General features: G+C 38.6%; 1 gene segment (V, D, J or C); it reads right to left on the bottom strand.

Annotated features, from left to right (window-relative positions):
• Positions 1-5,079: 5,079 nt before the first annotated feature.
• Igkvl14 (immunoglobulin kappa variable like 14) lies at positions 5,080-5,806 on the bottom strand. The segment is given in 2 exon segments: positions 5,080-5,422; positions 5,660-5,806. Coding segments are annotated over 2 exon segments (459 nt in total).
• Positions 5,807-20,960: the final 15,154 nt, after the last annotated feature.

The following is a 20,960-nucleotide window of genomic DNA, read 5'->3' as shown; positions in this document are numbered from 1 at the left end:
ACAAAGACAGATAGTACCTCAAAGTAAAAGCATACAAAAAGTCCTTCCAAGCAAACGGTCGCAAAATACAGGTGGAGTTGCCATCCTGATATCCAATAATATAGACTTTCAACCAAAAGTTATCAAGGGAGATGGGAAGGATATTCATCAAAGGGAAAATCCACCAAGAGAAAGTTTCAAATTTGAACATCTATATCCCAAATGCAAAGGTACCCACATTCACAAAAGAAACTTTACTAATGTTCAAATACACATTGAACCCCACATTACTTACATAGATGGTTTTCAAAAACGTCAGAAATCCACAAATATGACATTTAATGTTAATTATTCTTTTGCTGTTGAGATATATATGCTCATAAAAGCTCCCTTTTTGTGAATTCAAAGGAGAAATTGAGCATCTCTACTTCCTATAATACACTTACAGAGTAGTCGACTGATAATCTCTGCCCAGTCTTTCAAAATTCGGTGTTACAAAGGTCTGTCAGATGATATTGGGCCAGAAGGTTGAAAATTGATGCTCATATAAGTTCCTGACAGGGGATCATACGAATAGACAATTATTTCTTCAACTTGCCTCAGATAAAGAAACCACATTAGGCTTTCTATGTTTTCAGATAATATTATTTGTTCTCTGATTTCTGCCAGGGTTGAAAAATAGTTTTATACCCGGGGTTGGGGATTTAGCTCAGTGGTAGAGCACTAGCATGCGCAAGGCCCTGAGTTCGGTCCCCAGCTCCGGAAAAAAAAAGAAAAAAAAAAAAAAAGAAAGAAAAATAGTTTTATTGCCATAGCCATTCAAGCTATTTAACATTGAGAGAACATATTTAATTGGATAGTTATCAGATCGTATACAAGCTAGCAAAGACATAACAGAGATTTTTAAGCCTTTCCTAAGCTAGGATAGATAACAAAATATCCTATTTCATTGACAAAAATGATGGACTCAGTTTTAGGTGTATATTATACTTTATAAATTACAAAATGAAAACAGTTATGCTCAGCTTACATTTGAGAGAAAGTTTTTTTTTAATTAGACAGAAAGGGTGAAGTGTAGGTTGATGTCTATATGCAGGTGAGGGATGGCACAAGTTATGTCAAGGCCCATGATTGGACAGTAAAAAAAGGGAGGGACAAAATTTTTGTAAAGTGGGAGGGAAGCAGAAAGAGGATAAGAATGAAGACGGAGTCAGAGAAGGATCATCCAGAACTGGGTGGCCTTAAATGGCCACATCTAGTATGCATATTTCTTAAGGGATGGATTTCTATAGGTCAATTTTTTTTATCTAGGTGGGCAGTTTATATTTTTATCAATTGGTTGTGAGTTGTGTGGATGTACTGTGGACTAAGAATTTAACATATAAATTTGATTGTTAAATTACAGCTTATTGAGTCTTGATTCTAACAGGTTGCTGAAAGATTATACAATAAATACCAAGGTACTGCTGTTTCAATATATTGATCAGAATCATTTGAAAACCTTCTAAAATCCAATTTAATCAGATTTAAGTCTTTCAAGAAAGTGGGATTTGTGCTCTGGCCAACAGGAATTCACTTGGCATTTTTCATAAGGGGAAAGTGAAGCTCAGGAACCATTTAATAATTGTTAATTGTTAAGTTGACCCATGGAGATGAATGTGGAGAAATTGGCTAGGATTGAACAGAAAGAGCACATGGCAGATTCTCACCTGTCAGGTTCTCAGAGAGGGGCTGATCCGGAACAGATGTAGGAGTGGTAGACACTCGTACTCTACCAACAGTGTCTGTAGAAGTTTGAATCTTCTCAGAAGCAAAGAATATTTGAATACAGGGTAATGCAGGTCAGTTCACAACATTATGTCTGAACAGGCTGGATTGATATGCATAACAGTATTGCAGTTAGTACTTCACTTAGAAGGTAATACTCTTTTGCAGATGATAGCTAGGGCAAGCTAAAATAGAGGGAAAAAATTAAACATTTCTCCCCTAAGGACCGAGCATCCAGTGAGTTGCAGTGTCTCAGAGGGCCAATAATTACAAGCTGATGAGGATTCGCTGCCCTTGTAAAAAGAAAAGCAGGTATCCTGGATGTCTTTTTTTTCCCAACTGTATCTGTTATGTTCTCTGAACACTAAAATCTGGAGTGCATGACAGCCAGCCCTAATGATCAAGTAGGGTCAATTCACCTGTAGTAGTCTTCTCTGTACCAAACTTGGTATTCATCCTGCCTATTTCCTCCTTAGGTTTTCTTTAAATTTAGGGTACCCTGGCTGCCTCAAGAATTAGTCTCTACCCCAATTATAAACTCCTGAAGCTGGGGAACAGTATAATACTTTCACATGGGTTGGGGTAGCAGTCTAATTTCCATTAGACTTGTCGTTTGGAATCATATGCTCCCCACCAAGTTAATCTACAAGGTACTATTAGATGTATCTATCTATCTCCTTATAAAAATCTATAATTTTGTGTAAACATGGGCCAAGAACTTAACTCCTATTTTCCTATAAATTTGGAGTAAAAAGACAATGTTTTAAAAGGACTACCCATCAAGGACAATGCCCCTCTTAGTTCTCTCATCAATAAGGAAAAACAGTCCTTTTTTTTTTTTTTTTTTTTTTTGCGAGTCTTCTCAGGGAATGTACTTACCAATGGAATGTTTCTACTTATTGCCCATTCAGTGGCCATTTGTATGTATCTGATTTATTTAAGAGCCTATTTTCTGACTCACTTAGGAGACCTGGAGAAAATGCAGCCAGTGTCTCTTCCACTTAGGAATATAAGTGGTTTTCACATCACTGAACTTGTGTTATTATTGTGGGCAGTAGACAACTAATACAAGAATATATTTACATGTGAAACCTATGTATGTCACCTTGGGAGGTATACACTTGTATTCTGCTGAATCAAATACTAATCAGTATTTACTCAGAAATACTACTATAGCACTCACTAGTATGATTCATAGAGAGTGTAGGAGCACAAAGTCTTCCAGCACAATGCACCAAATGTTTGGTAAATAAATTTTCCGTGACTCTGTCCGTCACTTTCCAGGTAGAACAACTATAAATTAGAAAGGAGCACTGTGACTCATATGACATCAGAATTTCAGCACTTAGGAGAAGGGACTATGGATGTTCCAAGTCAAAGGAATTTTGGGCTGTACAGGGGCTTCCAGATCAGCTTGGCCTTTTGTATAAAGAGGTCTGTAGGGAGAGACCTGATCAAAAGAAAAAAAAGGAGAATCCAATTAAAAATGGCTTGGGATAGGTCAAGGAGTAAATGCCTCAAGCTTCATGACCAAGTTTGCGTCCTTGGAACTCACATATAAACAATGAAGCACGTGCGCCATCTGTAATTCCAGTCCTTGTCCTGAAACATGGAAGCAGAGACAGGGACGTCTAGAAGTTCACAGTGGAGACGGCTGAGAGATCCTTTCTCAAAGTGAAGCCTCAAGACCAGCCCATGATGTTCTCGGTTCTCCACATGCACTCCGTGTCACACACTCACTTTATAAAATGATGTATTTATTTATTTTATATATGAGAGTACAACGACTATGTCTTCAGACATACTGGAGTGTGGCATTGGATCTCATTACAGATGGTTGTGAGCCACAATGTGGTTGTTGGAAATTTAACTCAGGACCTCAGGTAGAGCTATAAGTGCTCTTAACTACTGAGCCATCTCTCAAGTCTCTAACACTCATATTTTATATATGTATACACAAAGGAGAAAGGAAGGAAGGAAAGAAGAAAAGAAGGAAGGAAGGAAGGAAGGAAGGAAGGAAAGAAGAAAAGAAGGAAGGAAGGAAGGAAGGAAGGAAGGAAGGAAGGAAGGGAGGGAGGGAGGGAGGGAGGAAGGGAGGAAGGAAGGAAGGAAGGAAGGAAGGAAGGAAAGACAGAAGGATGGAAAGGATTTTGACCACACATACAAGTGTTAAAACAATAATTATTTGATATATACAAAAGGTCAACCAACAAATCTGTTACTAAAGACATGATTAGAAAATGAAAACAGAAGTGTAGACATTGAAAGAAAAGCACAAAAATAATAGTCACACAGACTCATGTTTCTAAGTAACTACAGCAAGCTGTTTGTGAGCACAAACATAAAAGCAGTTGAAAATTAAAAACCTCTAAGGTGCATTATAAGCCTGTGTATTACAGATAATGATTGACAATATTTAATATGAAAATCTCTTTTTAGTTTAAATGGTGGATTACAAAGCTTCCACTAAGTCTAATATTATCTTAGGGGAAAGCAGTTTGTCAATCTGTAAAATACGTTATTAAGAAGTGGTAAACAAAAGGACGTAGTGCTTCTTGCTATTATAGAAGACCCTCATTTTTTCCCAACATCCACATCAACTAGCCCAAAACCTCCTGCTACTTCTGCTATGGGCACTCACTCATTCACATACCTACAATCCCAAACACAATTTAAAATAAAAAAAATCTTGAAAGAAAAAGAAATATTGTATCATGCTACCGAGATTGCTCCTTGAAGCAGGAGAGATGGTTACAGCAAAGACTGAAGGCCTGAGTTTGATTCCTAGCCCCCAGATGGTGGAAGAAAAGAACAGATTTCTCATATTGTCCTCTTGTACACACACACACACACACACACACTCACACACTCACACACACACACACACACATACACACACACACCATAATAATAAATGTCTTCATTAAGTTTCTCAACAACAGTAGTTTGTATTCATTATCCTTTTTAAATTCAAATCTTTTTTGAAAGGAAACAGTACATCCTAAGAGATAGGAAAATCAAAGGTGGAATACTGAGAGTAGGAAATAGGCAGAGGTGTGATCAGAGAGATGGGGTAGAAGGCATGAAAAAAATCATAAAATAAATGTTAGTAAAAATATTAAGTGATAAATAGTAATTAAGAAGCAATCATAAAAGTCTAAATTTTGTTCAGATATGATTAAATTCTAAAGAATATAGGACAGAGCACACATGAGTATCTGTTTGTAAAAGCTTGTTTCATTATTTGAGATTTTTCAAAACAAGCTTATAATTCTGTGTTGAGATGTCAGAGAGTTACAGAGAACTAAGAAACAGAGCCTTAGTGAACTGCAACCCCAGAAGGTTTTTGTTCAGCCCTGGAGCACTGTGGGAGGATAATCCTTACTCTGCTGACAGTAATAGGTTGCAATATCATCAGCCTCCACAGGATCGATGGTGAGGGTGAAGTCTGTCCCAGACCCACTGCCACTGAACCTGGCAGGGATCCCAGATGCTAAGTTGGATCCTTCATAGATGAGGAGTTTGGGTTGCTGTCCTGGTTTCTGTTGGTACCAGTGCATATAACTAATGCCATAATTATCGACATTCTGGCTGGTTTTGCAAGAGATGGTGGCTCTCTGCTCTAGAGACACAGCCAAAGCAGGAGACTGGGTCAGCACAATGTCACCAGTGGAACCTGGAAGGATAAACACAGATAGGTGTTATATATGATTGAAAACCTTCCCAGTGGAGGACCTTTTAATTGAAATTTTTAAGAATAACTGTAGACATCTCTCTGAGAAGCCAGAAAATCAAGAAAAATGTGAAACGTAAAAGCAACTACAAATGCCCTAATTATATAATCAAAAGCCCAGAGGCATGGAAAGGCATGATGGCCACAGAGGTTGCTTCCAAGACTTCTCTACATCCTCACCTGGAACCCAGAGCAGCAGCACCCATAGCAGGAGTGTGTCTGTCTCCATCTCTGAAAGCTGGAAGAGAGGCTGGTTCTTAGGCTCCTGGAAGCTGCCCTTAAAGGAGCCTGGGCTGTTGTATAAGGACTTCATATGCAAATCAGCTCAGCAGAGTGTGTACAGTTGCTCCAGGGGCACCTGGTCCTGTTTAACCCACAGGGAGTTGGTGTCAGCAGAAAATTTACTAGTACATCATGTGTATCTTAAAGGAGACTGAAGGTCTATTTTATTAAATGCATTCTCTGTGGTCTTTCTGAGGTGTTATGGGGAGGATTGCAAAAATAAATGTACTATGTAAAGAATGTGAAACATTTCAAGATCAACTTGATACCTCAAAATTATACACAACCAATGATAATGTGTTTTTGTTTTCTTGTGTTTTAATTTTTGTGAAATTTTATACAAAATATTGTATTTATATCAATTCTACCCCACCCTCCAACTCTTTCCTTGTTTTCTACTTTCTCCCAAAGTCATGACCATATATATATATAGACATATATATATGAGTAGCTCTTTATCTAGGATTAGGACCTTGGGAGATTCCGAAATCTACATTGGTATTTTACCTGGTGGTGTTATTCTTCAGGTCTTGTTTATTTAGGCAGCTGTACCATTAAGATTTCTTGAGAACAGCTTCTCAGTCTCTATAAAAATACACTCTCTTATAGCACACATTTTGTATGTCTGGTTCTTAGACTCTTCTTGTAGCACCTTTTATGATGTAGCATTATGTTTGTTTATTTGAGAATTTTATACATGAGTAATATATTTATTGAGGTATTACCATATGGGATGCATTAAAGAGATACCAGGAATCTTACCATTATTCAGTTATTCTTTGCATTTTGACCACATGCAGATTTCTGTGATGATCTCTACATACTGTTAAAAGAAATTTCTTTGATATTAGATGAGAAAACAGCCCTCAGTTGTGGATATAGTGTAAGATTTTAGCATACAATTAGAAATTATTTTGCTTTAGGAAAGTAATAATAGTAGGTTCTCTTTTAGGGTCCAGGATTTCATCTGTAAGGTGGACTTACAAAACCAAGCATAAGTTCCTTCCTATTTAGTGGGACTTAAACCCAATTAAGAGGTTGTTGGTTGCCCACAAAATTTAAGTGTTACTTTTGCACTGTTGAGAATATTTTGCCTTACTGGTTATTGATGTGTTTCACAGGCTTTACAGATGGGTTGAACTAAAGATTGCTTTTCATTTTAGGCAGTATTCTTAGGTCTTTGCAATATAGGAAGAACTAGTCCCTGGGTGGGAGACTTGTAGGTTCTAGTCCTATTTTTTCAAGTCCTATGTCTGAAATATGTAGAATCTTCTCTAATAGGCTCATACTTTCAAATGACAGGAGGCAACCAAGGGCAACATCAATAGCTTTATTGCTTTCAGACTTGGTTGGATTCCCCTGATCAACACCTTCAAGTGAAGTTTCCCATGACAAGGCATTGGGGCTTTTGTTAAGAGAGCTTACGCTTTATGTACACTCAGCTGCATTCAAATTCATACTGATCCTCCTACTTCTACCCTCTGTGTAGAGGAATCTCGTTGTGTCATCATGCCATGCTTAATAAATAGCTATTTTTTATTGGGTAATCTATGTATTTACATTTCAAACCCCTTCCTGGTTTCCCCCCTTTCCCATTCCCCTTTCCCATGCATCCACTCCTACAACAACCTGGCACTCACATACACTCGGGAAAAGAGCCTTCACAGGACCAAGGGCTTCTCCTTGAGATGCCAGACAATGCCATCCTATGCTATATATGCTGCTACAGCCATGCCCCATCCCTTTCCATGTGTACCTTTTGGTTGGTGGTTTAGTCACTGGAAGCTCTGGGGGAGTGTCTGAATAGTTGATATTGTTCTTCCTATGGGGTTGCAAACCCCTTCAGTTCCTTCAGTCCTTTCTCTAACTCCTTTATTAGGGTGCTGATGCTCAGTTTGATAGTTACCTGCAAGCATCTTAACCTGTATCATTAAGGCACTGGCAGGTCCTCTCAGAAGACATCCATATCAAGTTGCAGACAGCAAGCACTTCTTGGCATCAGCAATAGTGACTGCATTTAGTGAAAGCTTACAGGATAGATTCCCTGGAGAGGCAGTCTCTGGGTGACCTTTCCTTCTGTCTCTGCTCAATTCACTGTTCCTATATTTCCTCCCATGAGTATTCTGTTCCCCATTTTACGAAGGAGTGATGCATCCATATTTTGGTTTTCCTACTTCTTGAGCTTCATGTGGTCTGTGAATTGTGCCTTGGGTATTCCAAGCTTTTGGGCTAGTATTCACTTATCAGTGAGTGCATACCATGTGTGTTCTTTTGTGACTGGGCTACCACACTCAGGATGATATTTTCTAGTTCCATCCATCTACCTAGTTTCATGAAGTCATTGATTTTATTAACTGAGTAGTACTCCATTATGTAAATGTACCACATTTTTCTGTATTCATTCCTCTGTTGAAGGGCATCTGGGTTTCTTCCTGCTTCTGACTATTATAAATAAGGCTGCTATGAACATAGTGGAGCATGTGCCCTTGTTATATTTTGGAACATCTTTTGCATATATGCCCAGGAATGGTATAGCTGGGACCTCAGGTAGGACTATCTCCAATTTTCTGAGGAACCTCCAGACTAATTTTCAGAGTGGTTTTACCAGCTTGCAATTCCACCAGCAATAGAGTAGTGTTCCTCTTTCTCCAAATCCTTGCCAGCATCGGCTGTCACCTGAGTTTTTTAACTTAGCCATTCTGACTGGTGTGAAGTGGAATCCCAGGTTTGTTTTGATTTGTATTTCCCTGATGACTAAGGATATTGAACGTTTCTTGAGGTGCTTCATGGTCATTCAATATTCCTAAATTGATATTTTTAATTAGATTTGTACCTCATTTTTTTTAAAAATGGACACACAGTTTATGTTTATTTTAAAAATTACATATAAGAATGATAAAAATCAGATAAATTTGTATTTAAGACCAAGAATAAAGAGAAGAAATTAGAAATTTACTGATTGTTCTTTCGTCATGCTGTGATGTATGGCTCTAGGTAATCTCACGAATCTTAGGAATTATTTCCCCCAGTTGACAAATGGGAGGCCTGGGAATTTCACCCATGTCTGTCTTGCTTTCAAAGGCTGTAACAGTCCAGGAACTAAATTTATCGAGGTTTTTTTTTTTTAAAGTGTAGGTTCCTCATTACGTAATTTTTCCAGGGAATACCCTTTCTTGTTTGTTAATTCCTTATGTATCTAAGGAAGAAACTTTCCTGAAGTAACAATTTCATGGTTAAAATACATCACAATTTATGGTTAGCATTTTCTCATTACCCTACCACAAACTGCCCCACCCCCATTTTAGATGACCAGGAGAGTGGGACCAGGATGTGCTGGGGAGACTCAAATTCAAAGATGCTGGAGTCCCTTAGATAAAATGGCATAATATAGTTGTTGCTGTTTGCTTCTTACACATATATGTTTTTTGTGTGTTGTACATGCATGTGTGCCTGTGTCTTTACCTGTGTGCCGGTACCTGTGTGTGCTGACAGAGCTGTGGTTGATCCCCAGAATCTTTTTCGATTGCTTATCTATCACATTCTTCGGAGGCAGCATCTCTCAGTCAAACCCAGTGTGTTCCAATAAAGCTACTCTCACTAGCCAGCTTGGTCCTGGTACCTCCTGTCTCATTTTCCCATGCTGAAACTATGTATGGACGATCAATCCAATCTAACTTCTTATTTTTCCTTTTTTTCTTTATTAGTTTGAGTATTTCTTATTTACATTTCAAAAGTTATTCCCTATCCCGGTTTCCAGGCCAACATCTCCCTGACCACATCCCCTTCCCTTGTATATGGGTGTTCCCCTCCCAATCCTCCCCCCATTACCTCCTTCCCCCCAACAATCACGTTCATTGGGGGTTCGGTCTTAGCAGGACCAAGGGCTTCCCCTTCCACTGGTGCTCTTACTAGGCTATTCATTGCTACGTATGAGGTTAGAGTCCAGGGTCAGTCCATGTATAGTCTTTGGGTAGTGGCTTGGTCCCTGGAAGCTCTGGTTGGTTGGAATTGTTGTTCAGACGGGATCTCGAGCTCATTCAAGCTCTTCCAGTCCTTTCTCTGATTCCTTCAACGGGGGTCCCGTTCTCAGTTCAGTGGTTTGCTGCTGGTATTCGCCTATGTATTTTCTGTATTCAGGCTGTGTCTCTCGACAAGAACATCCAGTTCTTGTCGGCCTGCACTTCTTTGCTCCATCCATCTTGTCTAATTGGGTGGCTGTATATGTATGGGCGACATGTGGGGCAGGCTCTGAATGGGTGTTCCTTCTGCCTCTGTTTTAATCTTTGCCTCCCTATAACCTGCCAAGGGTATTCTTGTTCCTCTTTTAAAGAAGGAGTGAAGCATTCACATTTTGATCATCCGTTTTGAGTTTCATGTGTTCGGTGCATCTAGGGTAATTCAAGCATTTGGGCTAATAGCCACTTATCAATAAGTGCATACCATGTGTGATTTTCTGCGATTGGGTTATCACACTCAGGATGATATTTAGCAGTTGTCTCCATTTGCCTATGGATTTCATAAAGTCATTGTTTTTGATAGCTGAGTAATATTCCATTGTGTAGATCTACCACATTTTCTGTATCCATTCCTCTATCCAGGGCATCTGGATTCTTTCCAGTTTCTGGCTATTATAAATAAGGCTGCTGTGAACATAGTGGAACATGTGTCTTTGTTATATGTTGGGCCATCTCTTGGGTATATGCCCAAGAGAGGTATAGCTGGGTCCTCAGGTAGTTCAATGTCCAATTTTCTGAGGAACCTCCAGACTGATTTCCAGAATGGTTGTCCAGTCTGCATTCCACCAACAATGGAGGAGTGTTCATCTTTCTCCGCATCCTTGCCAGCATGTGCTGTCACCTGAGTTTTTGATCTTTGCCATTCTCACTGGTGTGAGGTGAAATCTCAGGGTTGTTTGATTTGCATTTCCCTTATGACTAAAAATGTTGAACATTTCTTTAGGTGTTTCTCAGTCATTCGGCATTCCTCATTTTTAATAGGGTTGTCTCCCTACAGTTGAAAAACTGTAGGTCTTTGCATATTTTGGATATAAGCCCTCTATATGTTGTAGGATTGGGAAAGATCTTTTCCCAATCTGTTGGTTGCCATTCTATCCTAACCACAGTGTCCTTTACCTTACTGAAGCTTTGCAGTTTTATGAGATCCCATTTTTCCATTCTTGATCTTAAAGCATAAGCCATTGGTGTTTTTTTTTTTTCAGGAAATTTTCTCCAGTGCCAATGTGTTCGAGATGCTTACCCACTTTTTCTTCTATTAGTTTGAGTGTATCTGGTTTGATGTGGAGGTCCTTGATCCACTTGGACGTAAGCTTTGTACAGGGTGATAAGCATGGATCGATCTGCATTCTTCTACATGTTGACCTCCAGTTGAAACAGCACCATATGCTGAAACTGCTATCTTTTTTCCTTTGGATGGTTTTGGCTCCTTTGTCGAAAATCAAGTGCCCATAGGTTTGTGGGTTCATTTCTGGGTCTTCAATTCTATTCCATTGGTCTATCTGTCTGTCTCTGTACCAATACCATACAGTTTTTATCACTATTGCTCTGTAATACTGCTTGAGTTCAGGGATAGTGATACCCCCTGAAGTCCTTTTATTGTTGAGGATAGTTTTAGCTATCCTGGGTTTTTTGTTATTCCAGATGAATTCGCAAATTGTTCTGTCTAACTCTTTGAAGAATTAGGATTGGTATTTTGATGGGGATTGCATTGAATCTGTAGATTGCTTTTGGTAAAATCGCATTTTTACTATATTAATCCTGTCAATCCATGAGCATGGGATCCATTTTCTGAGGTCTTCTTCAATTTCTTTCTTCAGGGGCTTGAAGTTCTTATTGTACAGATATTTTACTTGCTTGGTTAAAGTCACACCGAGGTACTTTATATTATTTGGGTCTATTATGAAGGGTGTCGTTTCCCTAATTTCTTTCTCGGCTTGTTTCTCTTTTGTGTAGAGGAAGGCTACTGATTTATTTGAGTTAATTTTATACCCAGCCACTTTGCTGAAGTTGTTTATCAGGTTTAGTAGTTCTCTGGTGGAACTTTTGGGATCACTTAAATATACTATCTTATCATCTGCAAATAGTGATAGTTTGACTTCTTCTTTGCCAATCTGTATCCCCTTGACCTCCTTTTGCTGTCTTATAGCTCTAGCTAGAACTTCAACAACTATATTGAATAAGTAGGGAGAGAGTGGGCAGCCTTGTCTAGTCCCTGATTTTAGTGGGATTGCTTCAAGTTTCTCTCCATTTATTTTAATGTTAGTGACTTATTTGCTCTATATGGCTTTTACTATGTTTAGGTATGGGCCTTGAATTCCTATTCTTTCCAGGACTTTTATCATGAAGGGGTGTTGAATTTTGTCAAATGCTTTCTCAACATCTAATGAAATGATCATGTGGTTTTGTTCTTTAAGTTTGTTTATATAATGGATCACGTTGATTGTTTTCCGTATATTAAACCATCCCTGCATGCCTGGGATGAAGCCTACTTGATCATGGTGGATGATTGTTTTGATGTGCTCTTGGCTTCGGTCTCCCAGAATTTTATTGAATATTTTTGTGTCGATATTCATAAGGGAAATTGGACTGAAGTTCTCTTTCTTTGTTGGTTTTTTGTGTTGTTTAGGTATAAGAGTAATTGTGGCTTCATAGAAGGAATTTTGCAGTGCTCCATCTGTTTCAATTTTGTGGAATAGTTTGGATAATATTGGTACGAGGTCTCCTATGAAGGTCTGATAGAATTCTGCACTAAACCCGTCTGGACCTGGGCTCCTTTTGGTTGGGAGACCTTTAATGACTGATTCTATTTCTTTAGGAGTTATGGGGTTGTTTAACTGGTTTATCTGTTCCTGATTTAACTTCGGTACCTGGTATCTGTCTAGGAAATTGTCCATTTCCTGCAGATTTTCAAGCTTTGTTGAATATAGGCTTTTATAGTAAGATCTGATGTTTTTTTGAATTTCCTCTGAATCTGTAGTTATGTCTCCCTTTTCATTTCTGATTTTGTTAATTTGGACACACCCTCTGTGTCCTCTCATTAGTCTGGCTAAGGGTTTATCTATCTTGTTGATTTTCTCAATGAACCAACTTTTGTTTCTGTTGATTCTTTCTATGGTCCTTTTTGTTTCTACTTGGTTGATTTCAGCTCTGAGTTTGATTATTTCCTGCCTTCTACTCCTCCTGGGTGTATTTACTTCTTTTTGTTCTAGAGCTTTTAGGTGTGCTGTCAAGCTGCTGACATGCTCTTTCCTGTTTCTTTCTGGAAGCACTCAGCGCTATGAGTTTTCCTCTTAGCACAGCTTTCATTGAGTCCCATAGATTTGGGTATGTTGTACCTTCATTTTCATTAAATTCTAAGAAGTCTTTAATCTCTTTCTTTATTTCTTCCTTGACCAGGTTATCGTTGAGTAGAGCATTGTTCAACTTCCATTTATATGTGGACAGTCTTCCCTTATTTTTATTGAAGACCAGCTTTAGCCTGTGGTAGTCTGATAGGATGCATGGGATTATTTCTATCTTTCTGTATCTGTTGAGGCCTGCTTTTTGACCAATTATATGGTCAGTTTTGGAGAAAGTACCAGAAGGCGCCTAGAAGAATGTATATCCTTTTGTTTTATGACAGAATGTTCTATAAATATCTGCTAATTCCATTTGGTTCTTGACTTCGATTAGTCTGTCTACGTCTCTGTTTAATTTCTGTTTCCATGACCTGTTCATTGATGAGAGTTGGGTGCTGAAATCTCCTACTATTATTGTGTGAGGTGCAATGTGTGTTTTGAGTTTTAGTAAGGTTTCTTTTATGTATGTAGGTACCCTGGTATTTGGAGCATAGATATTTAGGTTTGAGAGTTAATCTTGGTGGGTTTTTCCTTATCTTTTTTGATGACTTTTAGTTGAAAATTGATTTTATTCGATATTAGAATGGCTACTCCAGCTTGCTTCTTCCAACCATTTGCTTAGAAAGTTGTTTTCCAGCCTTTCACTCTAAGGTAGTTCTGTCTTTGTCTCTGAGGTATGTTTCCTGTAGGCAGCAGAATGCCGGGTCCTCATTGCGTATCCAGTTTGTTAATTTATGTCTTTTTATTGGGGAGTTGAGGCCATTGATGTTGAGAGATATTAAGGAATAGTGATTATTGCTTCCTGTTATATTCATATTTGGATGTGAGATTATGTTTGTGTGCTTTTCTTATCTTTGTTTTGTTGCCAAAACGATTAGTTTCTTTCTTTTTCTAGGGTTTAGCTTGCCTCCATATGTTGGGCTTTACCATTTATTATCCTTTGTAGCAGTGGATTTGTAGAAAGATATTGTATAAATTTGGTTTTGTCCTGGAATATCTTGGTTTCTGCATCTATGTTAATTGAGAGTTTTGCAGCTCTTAGGGTCTGTATGACATCTGTCCAGGATCCTCTGGCTTTCATAGTCTCTAGCAAGAAGTCTGGTGTGATTCTGATAGGTCTGCCTTTATATGTTACTTGAACTTTTTCCCTTACTGCTTTTAATATTCTTTCTTTATTATGTGCATTTGATGTTTTGACTATTATGAGATGTGATGAGTTTCTTTTGTGGTCCAATCTATTTGGAATTCGGTAGGCTTCTTGTATGCTTATGGGCATCTCTTTGTTTAGGTTAGGGAAGTTTTCTATGATTTTGTTGAAGATATTTACTGGTCCTTTGAGCTGGGAGTCTTCACTCTCTTCTATACCTATTATCCTTAGGTTTGATCTTCTCATTGAGTCCTGGATTTCCTGTATGTTTTGGACCAGTAGCCTTCTCCATTTTACATCATCTTTGACAGTTGTGTTGATGATTTCTATGGAATCTTCTGCTCCTGAGACTCTCTCTTCTATCTCTTTTATTCTGTTGGTTATGCTTGTATCTAGGGCTCCTTGTCTCTTCCTTTGGTTTTCTATATCCAGGGTTGTATCCCTGTGTTCTTTCTTCATTGCTTCTATTTTCATTTTTAATTCCTTCAACTGTTTGATTGTGTTTTCCTGGAATTCTTTTCAGAGATTTTTGTGATTCCTCTATGTAGGCTTCTACTTGTTCATTTATGTTTTCCTGCGTTACTCTAAGGGAGTTCTTCATGTCTTTCTTGAAGTCCTCCAGCATCATGATCAAATATGATTTTAAATCTAGATCTTGCTTTTCTTGTGTGTTCGGATATTCAGTGTTTCTTTGGTGGGAGAATGGGGCTTCGATTATGCCATGTAGTCTTGGTTTCTGTTGCTTGGGTTCCTGTGCTTGCCTCTTGCCATCAGATTATCTCTGGTGTTACTTTGTTCTGCTATTTCTGACAATGGCTATACTGTCCTATAGGCTTGTGTGTCAGTAGTGCAGTAGACCTGTTTTCCTGTTTTCTTTCAGCCAGTTATGGGGACAGAGTGTTCTGCTTTCTGGTGTGTAGTTTTTTCTGTCTACAGGTCTTCAGCTGTTCCTGTCGACCTGTGTCCTGAGTGCACCAGGCAGTTCACTTGGAGCCGTTCACTTGGAGTGGTCCCTAGGCTCAAGTTTGCTCGTGGGGTGTTGCTTATGAGCTCTCTGCGAGGGCAGCAACCAGGAGGACCTGCGCCGCTCTTTCCGGAAGCCCCCGTTCACCAGCGTCCCAGATGGCGTTTGGTGTTTTCCTCTGGAGTTAGAAATGTGGGCAGAGGTTAGTCTCTTCTGGCTTCCCATGCGTGTCTGTCTCTCAGAAGGTTTAGCTCTCCCTCCCACATGATTGGGGTACAGAGAATCCTTCAGGTTCCGGTGGTGTCTGGGGGCTGTACCTCATTTTAATAGGGTTATTTGATTCTCTGGAGTCTAACTTCTTGAGATGTTTGTAAATATTGGATATTAGCCCTCTATTGGATGTAGTATTATTAAAGGACTTTTCCAATCTCTCGTTTGCTGTTTTGTCCTATTGACATTTTCCTTTGCCTAACAGAAGTTTTACTATTTTATGAGGTCTCATTCGTCCATTTTTGATCTTAGAGCATAAGTCATTAGTGTTCTGTTAAGGAAATTTTCCCCTGTGCCCATGTATTCAAGGCTCTTCCCCATTTTCTCTTCTATTAGTTTCAGTGTATCTGGTTTTATGTGGAGGTCTTTCATCCACTTGGACTTTAGCTTTGTACAAGGATATAAGAATGGGTCAATTTGCATTCTTCTACATGCTGACCACTCTTGAAACAGAATCATTTGTTGAAAATGCTGTCTTTTTTCTTTTTTTATCCCTAACTCCATTTTTCTTATTTTCATATTTTATATTTTAATATACACTTCAAATATTATCTCTTTTTTCCTTGAAAAAGTTTTAATACTTATTTTTATCAATACAATACATTTAGTAATATGACATATTTATATTATCTGAATATTTATAGCATATTTACTGAATCTAGAGACAGTTTTATGAAGTTCAAAAACTTTTAAGAATGACCATAAATGACACTGTTTTCATTTTAGAAATTTCTAAGTTACAGAAAGAAATTAGATTAGAGGTAATAGAAATGTGAAGGAAAATAAAAAATATTTATTTATTTATTCATTTATTTAATGCATTTGAGTGCTTTGCATATATATATATATATATATATATATATATATTTCCACTATGTGCCTGTCTGGTGCTAAAGAGGGTAGAAGGCCGTCAAATGTCCTGGAAGTGGAGTTAAAGATGGTTATGGATTGTCATGAAAGCAGGTGTTCTTAACTGCTGAGCCATATCTCCAGTCTAGAAATATTGTGCAATTATGCATATGTAATTTCATAGCTATGTATGGACAAAGTCAAAGATTATCATGGAAGTTGAATGAATCCTAGAAGAAGGCAGTGAAACTAGACAGGCTCTCTCCTATCTTAAAAGATTGTATAGCTTCACTGTTTTAAAAATATGTATAAATACAAACCCATAGAAAAGACAGTTCATGGAAACAAATCTGTATACAAATAATAGTTTAGAATAAGTTCAGTGTGGCTTAAATTACAATTTTAAATTAAAGAAACATTCTGTCAATGTTGTCTAGAAAACAAAGTAGCTATCTGGAAAAAATATGTTATCTTCCTTATCTGAAATCATAAACAGGATAAACTCCAAATATACTAGTGTTTTTATCACCAGAAATGACACATGTTTGCCAGATGAAAATGGGACAGTAAATATCTTTGAAAACCCAGGGTTGTGGAAACTCTCCTAAACTCACAGAAGAAATGATTGGTTTGTTAGAGTTAAATAAAATCTACATAACAGGACTGGAGAGATGGTTCAGCAGTTAAGAGCATTAGTTTTTCTTCTAAAGGACAATTCAATTCCCAGCACCCACATGGCAGCTCACAACCATCTGTAATTCCAGTTCCAGGGAATCTAACAATCTCACACAGACAAAAATGCATGTACATAAAGGAATACATAAAAGAAAATTATTAAGAAATATGTGGGTGGCAAAATGCATAAAAATTACAAAACATCAAGTTGGGAGCATCTTTCCCATAAATATTATAAAAAAATAAACAGGTCTTAGAAATAAAATAAAAATAAACAAAAATTTAAAAAAGAAAGCAAAGATTGAACATGAAACTCATAGAAAGAAACAAAAGAAATAGTTAAATATAATTGATAATTGGGAAAATGTAAACTTAAAAAGATTGTAGTCTTATCACTAGGAAATTATCCATTTGTCAAACTTCGTAAAATTTCACCAGGTTTTCTTTTGCTAAGTTGTCAAGGAAACACTGCTCATATACATTGCTGATGAGAATATAAATTGGTACAGTATGTACAGAAGGTTATTTGGCAATATGAAATTATACCCTTTGTTTCAGCAATTCTTCTTGGAAATTTGTTGTGGAGCATGCCTCTTCAATAGTTTCTCTCAGACCTTCTGTGACTTGAATCAGCAATGAAAGGAGATAGAGCCTGCTTGTTAGCAGGCTTGCTAGTGCTTTGTAAGGGGTTCATTGTAGGATCTGTAGAGAGAATGGTTTGTCTTCTAGGAAGAGCTGTCTCTGATGCTTAGGAAGTCCTGGCAGAATGTACAGGTTTATAGTGCTAGTTTTATTGGAATAAACTCATGTAAGTTCATCTCAGTTTTCTGGATTCTGCTACCCCAGACTGATGTTCTGAGTTTTTCAGAGCATTAGCATGACACCATTCACTACGCCATTCACTACGTAGACTCCTATTTTGTGTTTTAGAAGTCTCAGACTTATGTCTTTCTCCCACAGAACCACCCACCCCTTCCTGTCTCCCTGTCCTGATATTCCAGTCCATTGGGACAGGTCCAGCCTTTGCAAGACAAAGGGTTTCTCCTCCCTTTGGTGCCCAACAAGGCCATCTTCTGCAACATATGCAGCGGGAGCCATGAGTCTGTCCATGTGTACTCTATGGGTCATAGTTTAGTCCTTGGGATGTTCTTAGGGGGTTGCAAACCTCTTCAGCTCTTTCAGTCATTTCTCTAAATCCTCCCGTGGTAACCTCAATGTCAGTTCAATACTTGGTGAGAGCATCCACATCTTTATTTGACATGCTCTGTCAGAACCTCCCTGGAGGAAGCTATATCAGGCTCCTGTCAGCATGCACTTCTTGGCATTCACAATATTGTTTGAGTTTTGTGATAGGATATAGGATGGAACTCTGGGTGCGGACTTCTCTGGATGGTCTTTCCCTCAGTCTCAGCCCCACCCTTTTTCTCTGTATGTCCTCCAGTGAATATTTTGTTCTGTCCTCTGAGAAGGACTGAAGCATCAACACTTTGGTAATACACTTTGGTAATCCAACTTCTTGATCTTCATGTGGTCTGTGGATTGTATCTTCGGTATTCCGAACTTTCGGGCTAATATCCACTCATTATCATGTGTCTTCTTTTGTGATTGGATTACCTCACTCAGAATGTTACTTTCTAGTTCCATTTATTTGCCTAAGAATTTCATTTATTCAATGTTTTTAATAGGTGAATAGTACTCTATTGTGTAAATGTACCACATTTTCTGTATCCATTCCTCTGTTGAAGAATTTCTGGGTTCTTTCTAGTTTCTGGCTATTATAAATAAGTCTGCTATGAACATAGTGGAGCATATGTCCTTGCTGTATTTTGGAACATCTTTTGAGTATAAGCCCAGTTGTATCCTCAGGTAGAACCATGTCCAAATTCCTGAGGAACCTCTGAAAAACAGATTCCTATATTTTTTTAAGAGAGTTATTTTTGTCCTTCTTAAAGTCCTCTATCATCATCATGAAATGTGATTTTTAAATCCAAATTTTGCTTTTCCAATGTGTTGGGAGATCCAGTGTTTGCTGTGGTGAAAGAACTGGGTTATGATGATGCCAGGTAGTCTTGGTTTCTGTTTCTTAGGTTCTTACACTTGCCTCTTGTCATCTGGTTATCTCTGAGGTTAGTTGGTCTTGGTGTCTCTGACTCAGCTTATTCCCTCCTGTATGCCACTGAGCTTGTGATTTTAGGACTAAGAGGGCTCCTGGAAGATCAACTCTCTCAGGGCAGGATTTGAGTCCAAGAGCTGTGGAACAACCTCATTTCTGGGCACAGATGGAGACCTGAAGGGCCCTGTCCTAAGCTGTCCTGCAGCTCTCTTGTCCTGTGCAGTCCCTGTGTGTCTCTCCTTGGATAGGCAATGGAGAAAAATTGGGGTCCCACATGTGGGCTGTGGGCTTGGAGGGAGAGTGTTCCTGGCAGACCAGATCTCTGTGGACAGGTTTTGTGTTCAAGTGCTGTGGGACAGCCCCTCCTTGTATGTAGAGGGATCTGGAAGGGTCCTATCCCAGGCTGCCCTGTGGTTCCCAAACCCCATGCACTCCTGGAGGGTCTCTCTTTGGATAGTCTGTGGAGAGTAAGTGGGGTCATAACTGTGGGCTGTGGGCTTAGGAGGAAGAGTACTCCTGGAAGACCAGATCTTTGCTGGTAGGTTTAGGTCTAAGAGCTGTGGGAAGCCCCAACTCTGGGTACAGATAGAGACCAGATGGCTTCTGGTGTAATTCTGATAGATCCACTTTTATATGTTACTTGACCTTTATCCCTTACTGCTTTTAATATTCTTTCTTGGTTTTGTGCACTTGTTTTGACTATTATGTGAGGGAGGGAATTCTTTTCTGGTCCAGTCTATTTGGAGTTCTGTAGGCTTCTTTTATGCTTATGTGCGTCTCTTTCTAATATAATTTTGTTAAAGATATTTCTAGACCCTGTAATTTGGGAATCTTTACTCTCTTCTATACCTATTATCCTTAGCTTTGATCTTCTCATTGTGTCCTGGATTTCCTGGATGTCTAGGTTAAGAGCTTGATGCATTTTGCACTTTCTTTGACTACTGTGTCAATATTTTCTATGATATCTTCTGCCCCTGAGATTCTTCCTTCAATATCTTGTATTCTGTTGGAGACACTTACATTCATGACACCTGATCTCTTTCCTAGCTTTTCTATCTCCAGGTTGTCTCTCCTTGTGATTGCTTTATTGATTTTATTTCCATTTTTTTTATCTTGATTGGTTTTGTTCAATTCCTTCACCTGTTTGGTTGTGTTTTCCTGTAATTCTTTAAAGGATTTTTGTGTTTCCTCTTACTGGCTTCTACCTGTTTACCTGAATTTTCCTGTATTTCTTTAAGGGAGTTATTTATGTCCTTTTTAAAGTCCTCTATCACCATCATGAAATGTGATTTTTAAATCCAAATCTAGTTTTTCCAGTGTGTTGTAGGTATCCAGAACTTGATGTGGTAGGAGAACCGGGTACTGATGATGCCAAGTAGAGTAAGTTTCTGTTGCTTGGGGTCTTGCTCTTGACTCTTCCTATTTGGTTATCTCTGATGTTAGTTGGTTTTGCTTTCTTTGACTAGATCTTTTCTCTCCAGCGAGCCTGTGATTTTAGGAGTGAGAGTGCTCCTTGGAGTTCAGCTCTCTCTGAGCAGGCTTTGGTTCCAAAGGACTGTGGACAGCCATAGCTCTGGGTGCAGATGGAGTCTGAAACGATCCTGTCCCAGACTGCTCAGGGGTTCCTGTGCCCTGTTTGCTCTTGCAGTTCCCTTTTGGACAGTTAGTGAGAAAAAGTGGTCTTAGGGGTAAGAGCACTCCTGGCAGACCAACTCTTTCTGGGAAGGTTTTATAACTGGAGGACTGTGAGAAAGCTTTAGCTCTTTGCAGATGGAGATCAGAAGTCTATAATGTTTTCTAAGAAGGAATAAAAAGAAAGACTCAAGT

Source organism: Rattus norvegicus, chromosome 4 (genome assembly GCF_036323735.1).
Source record: "Rattus norvegicus strain BN/NHsdMcwi chromosome 4, GRCr8, whole genome shotgun sequence".
Taxonomy (NCBI): domain Eukaryota; kingdom Metazoa; phylum Chordata; class Mammalia; order Rodentia; family Muridae; genus Rattus; species Rattus norvegicus.
This window is presented reverse-complemented; position numbering and strand designations above follow the sequence as displayed.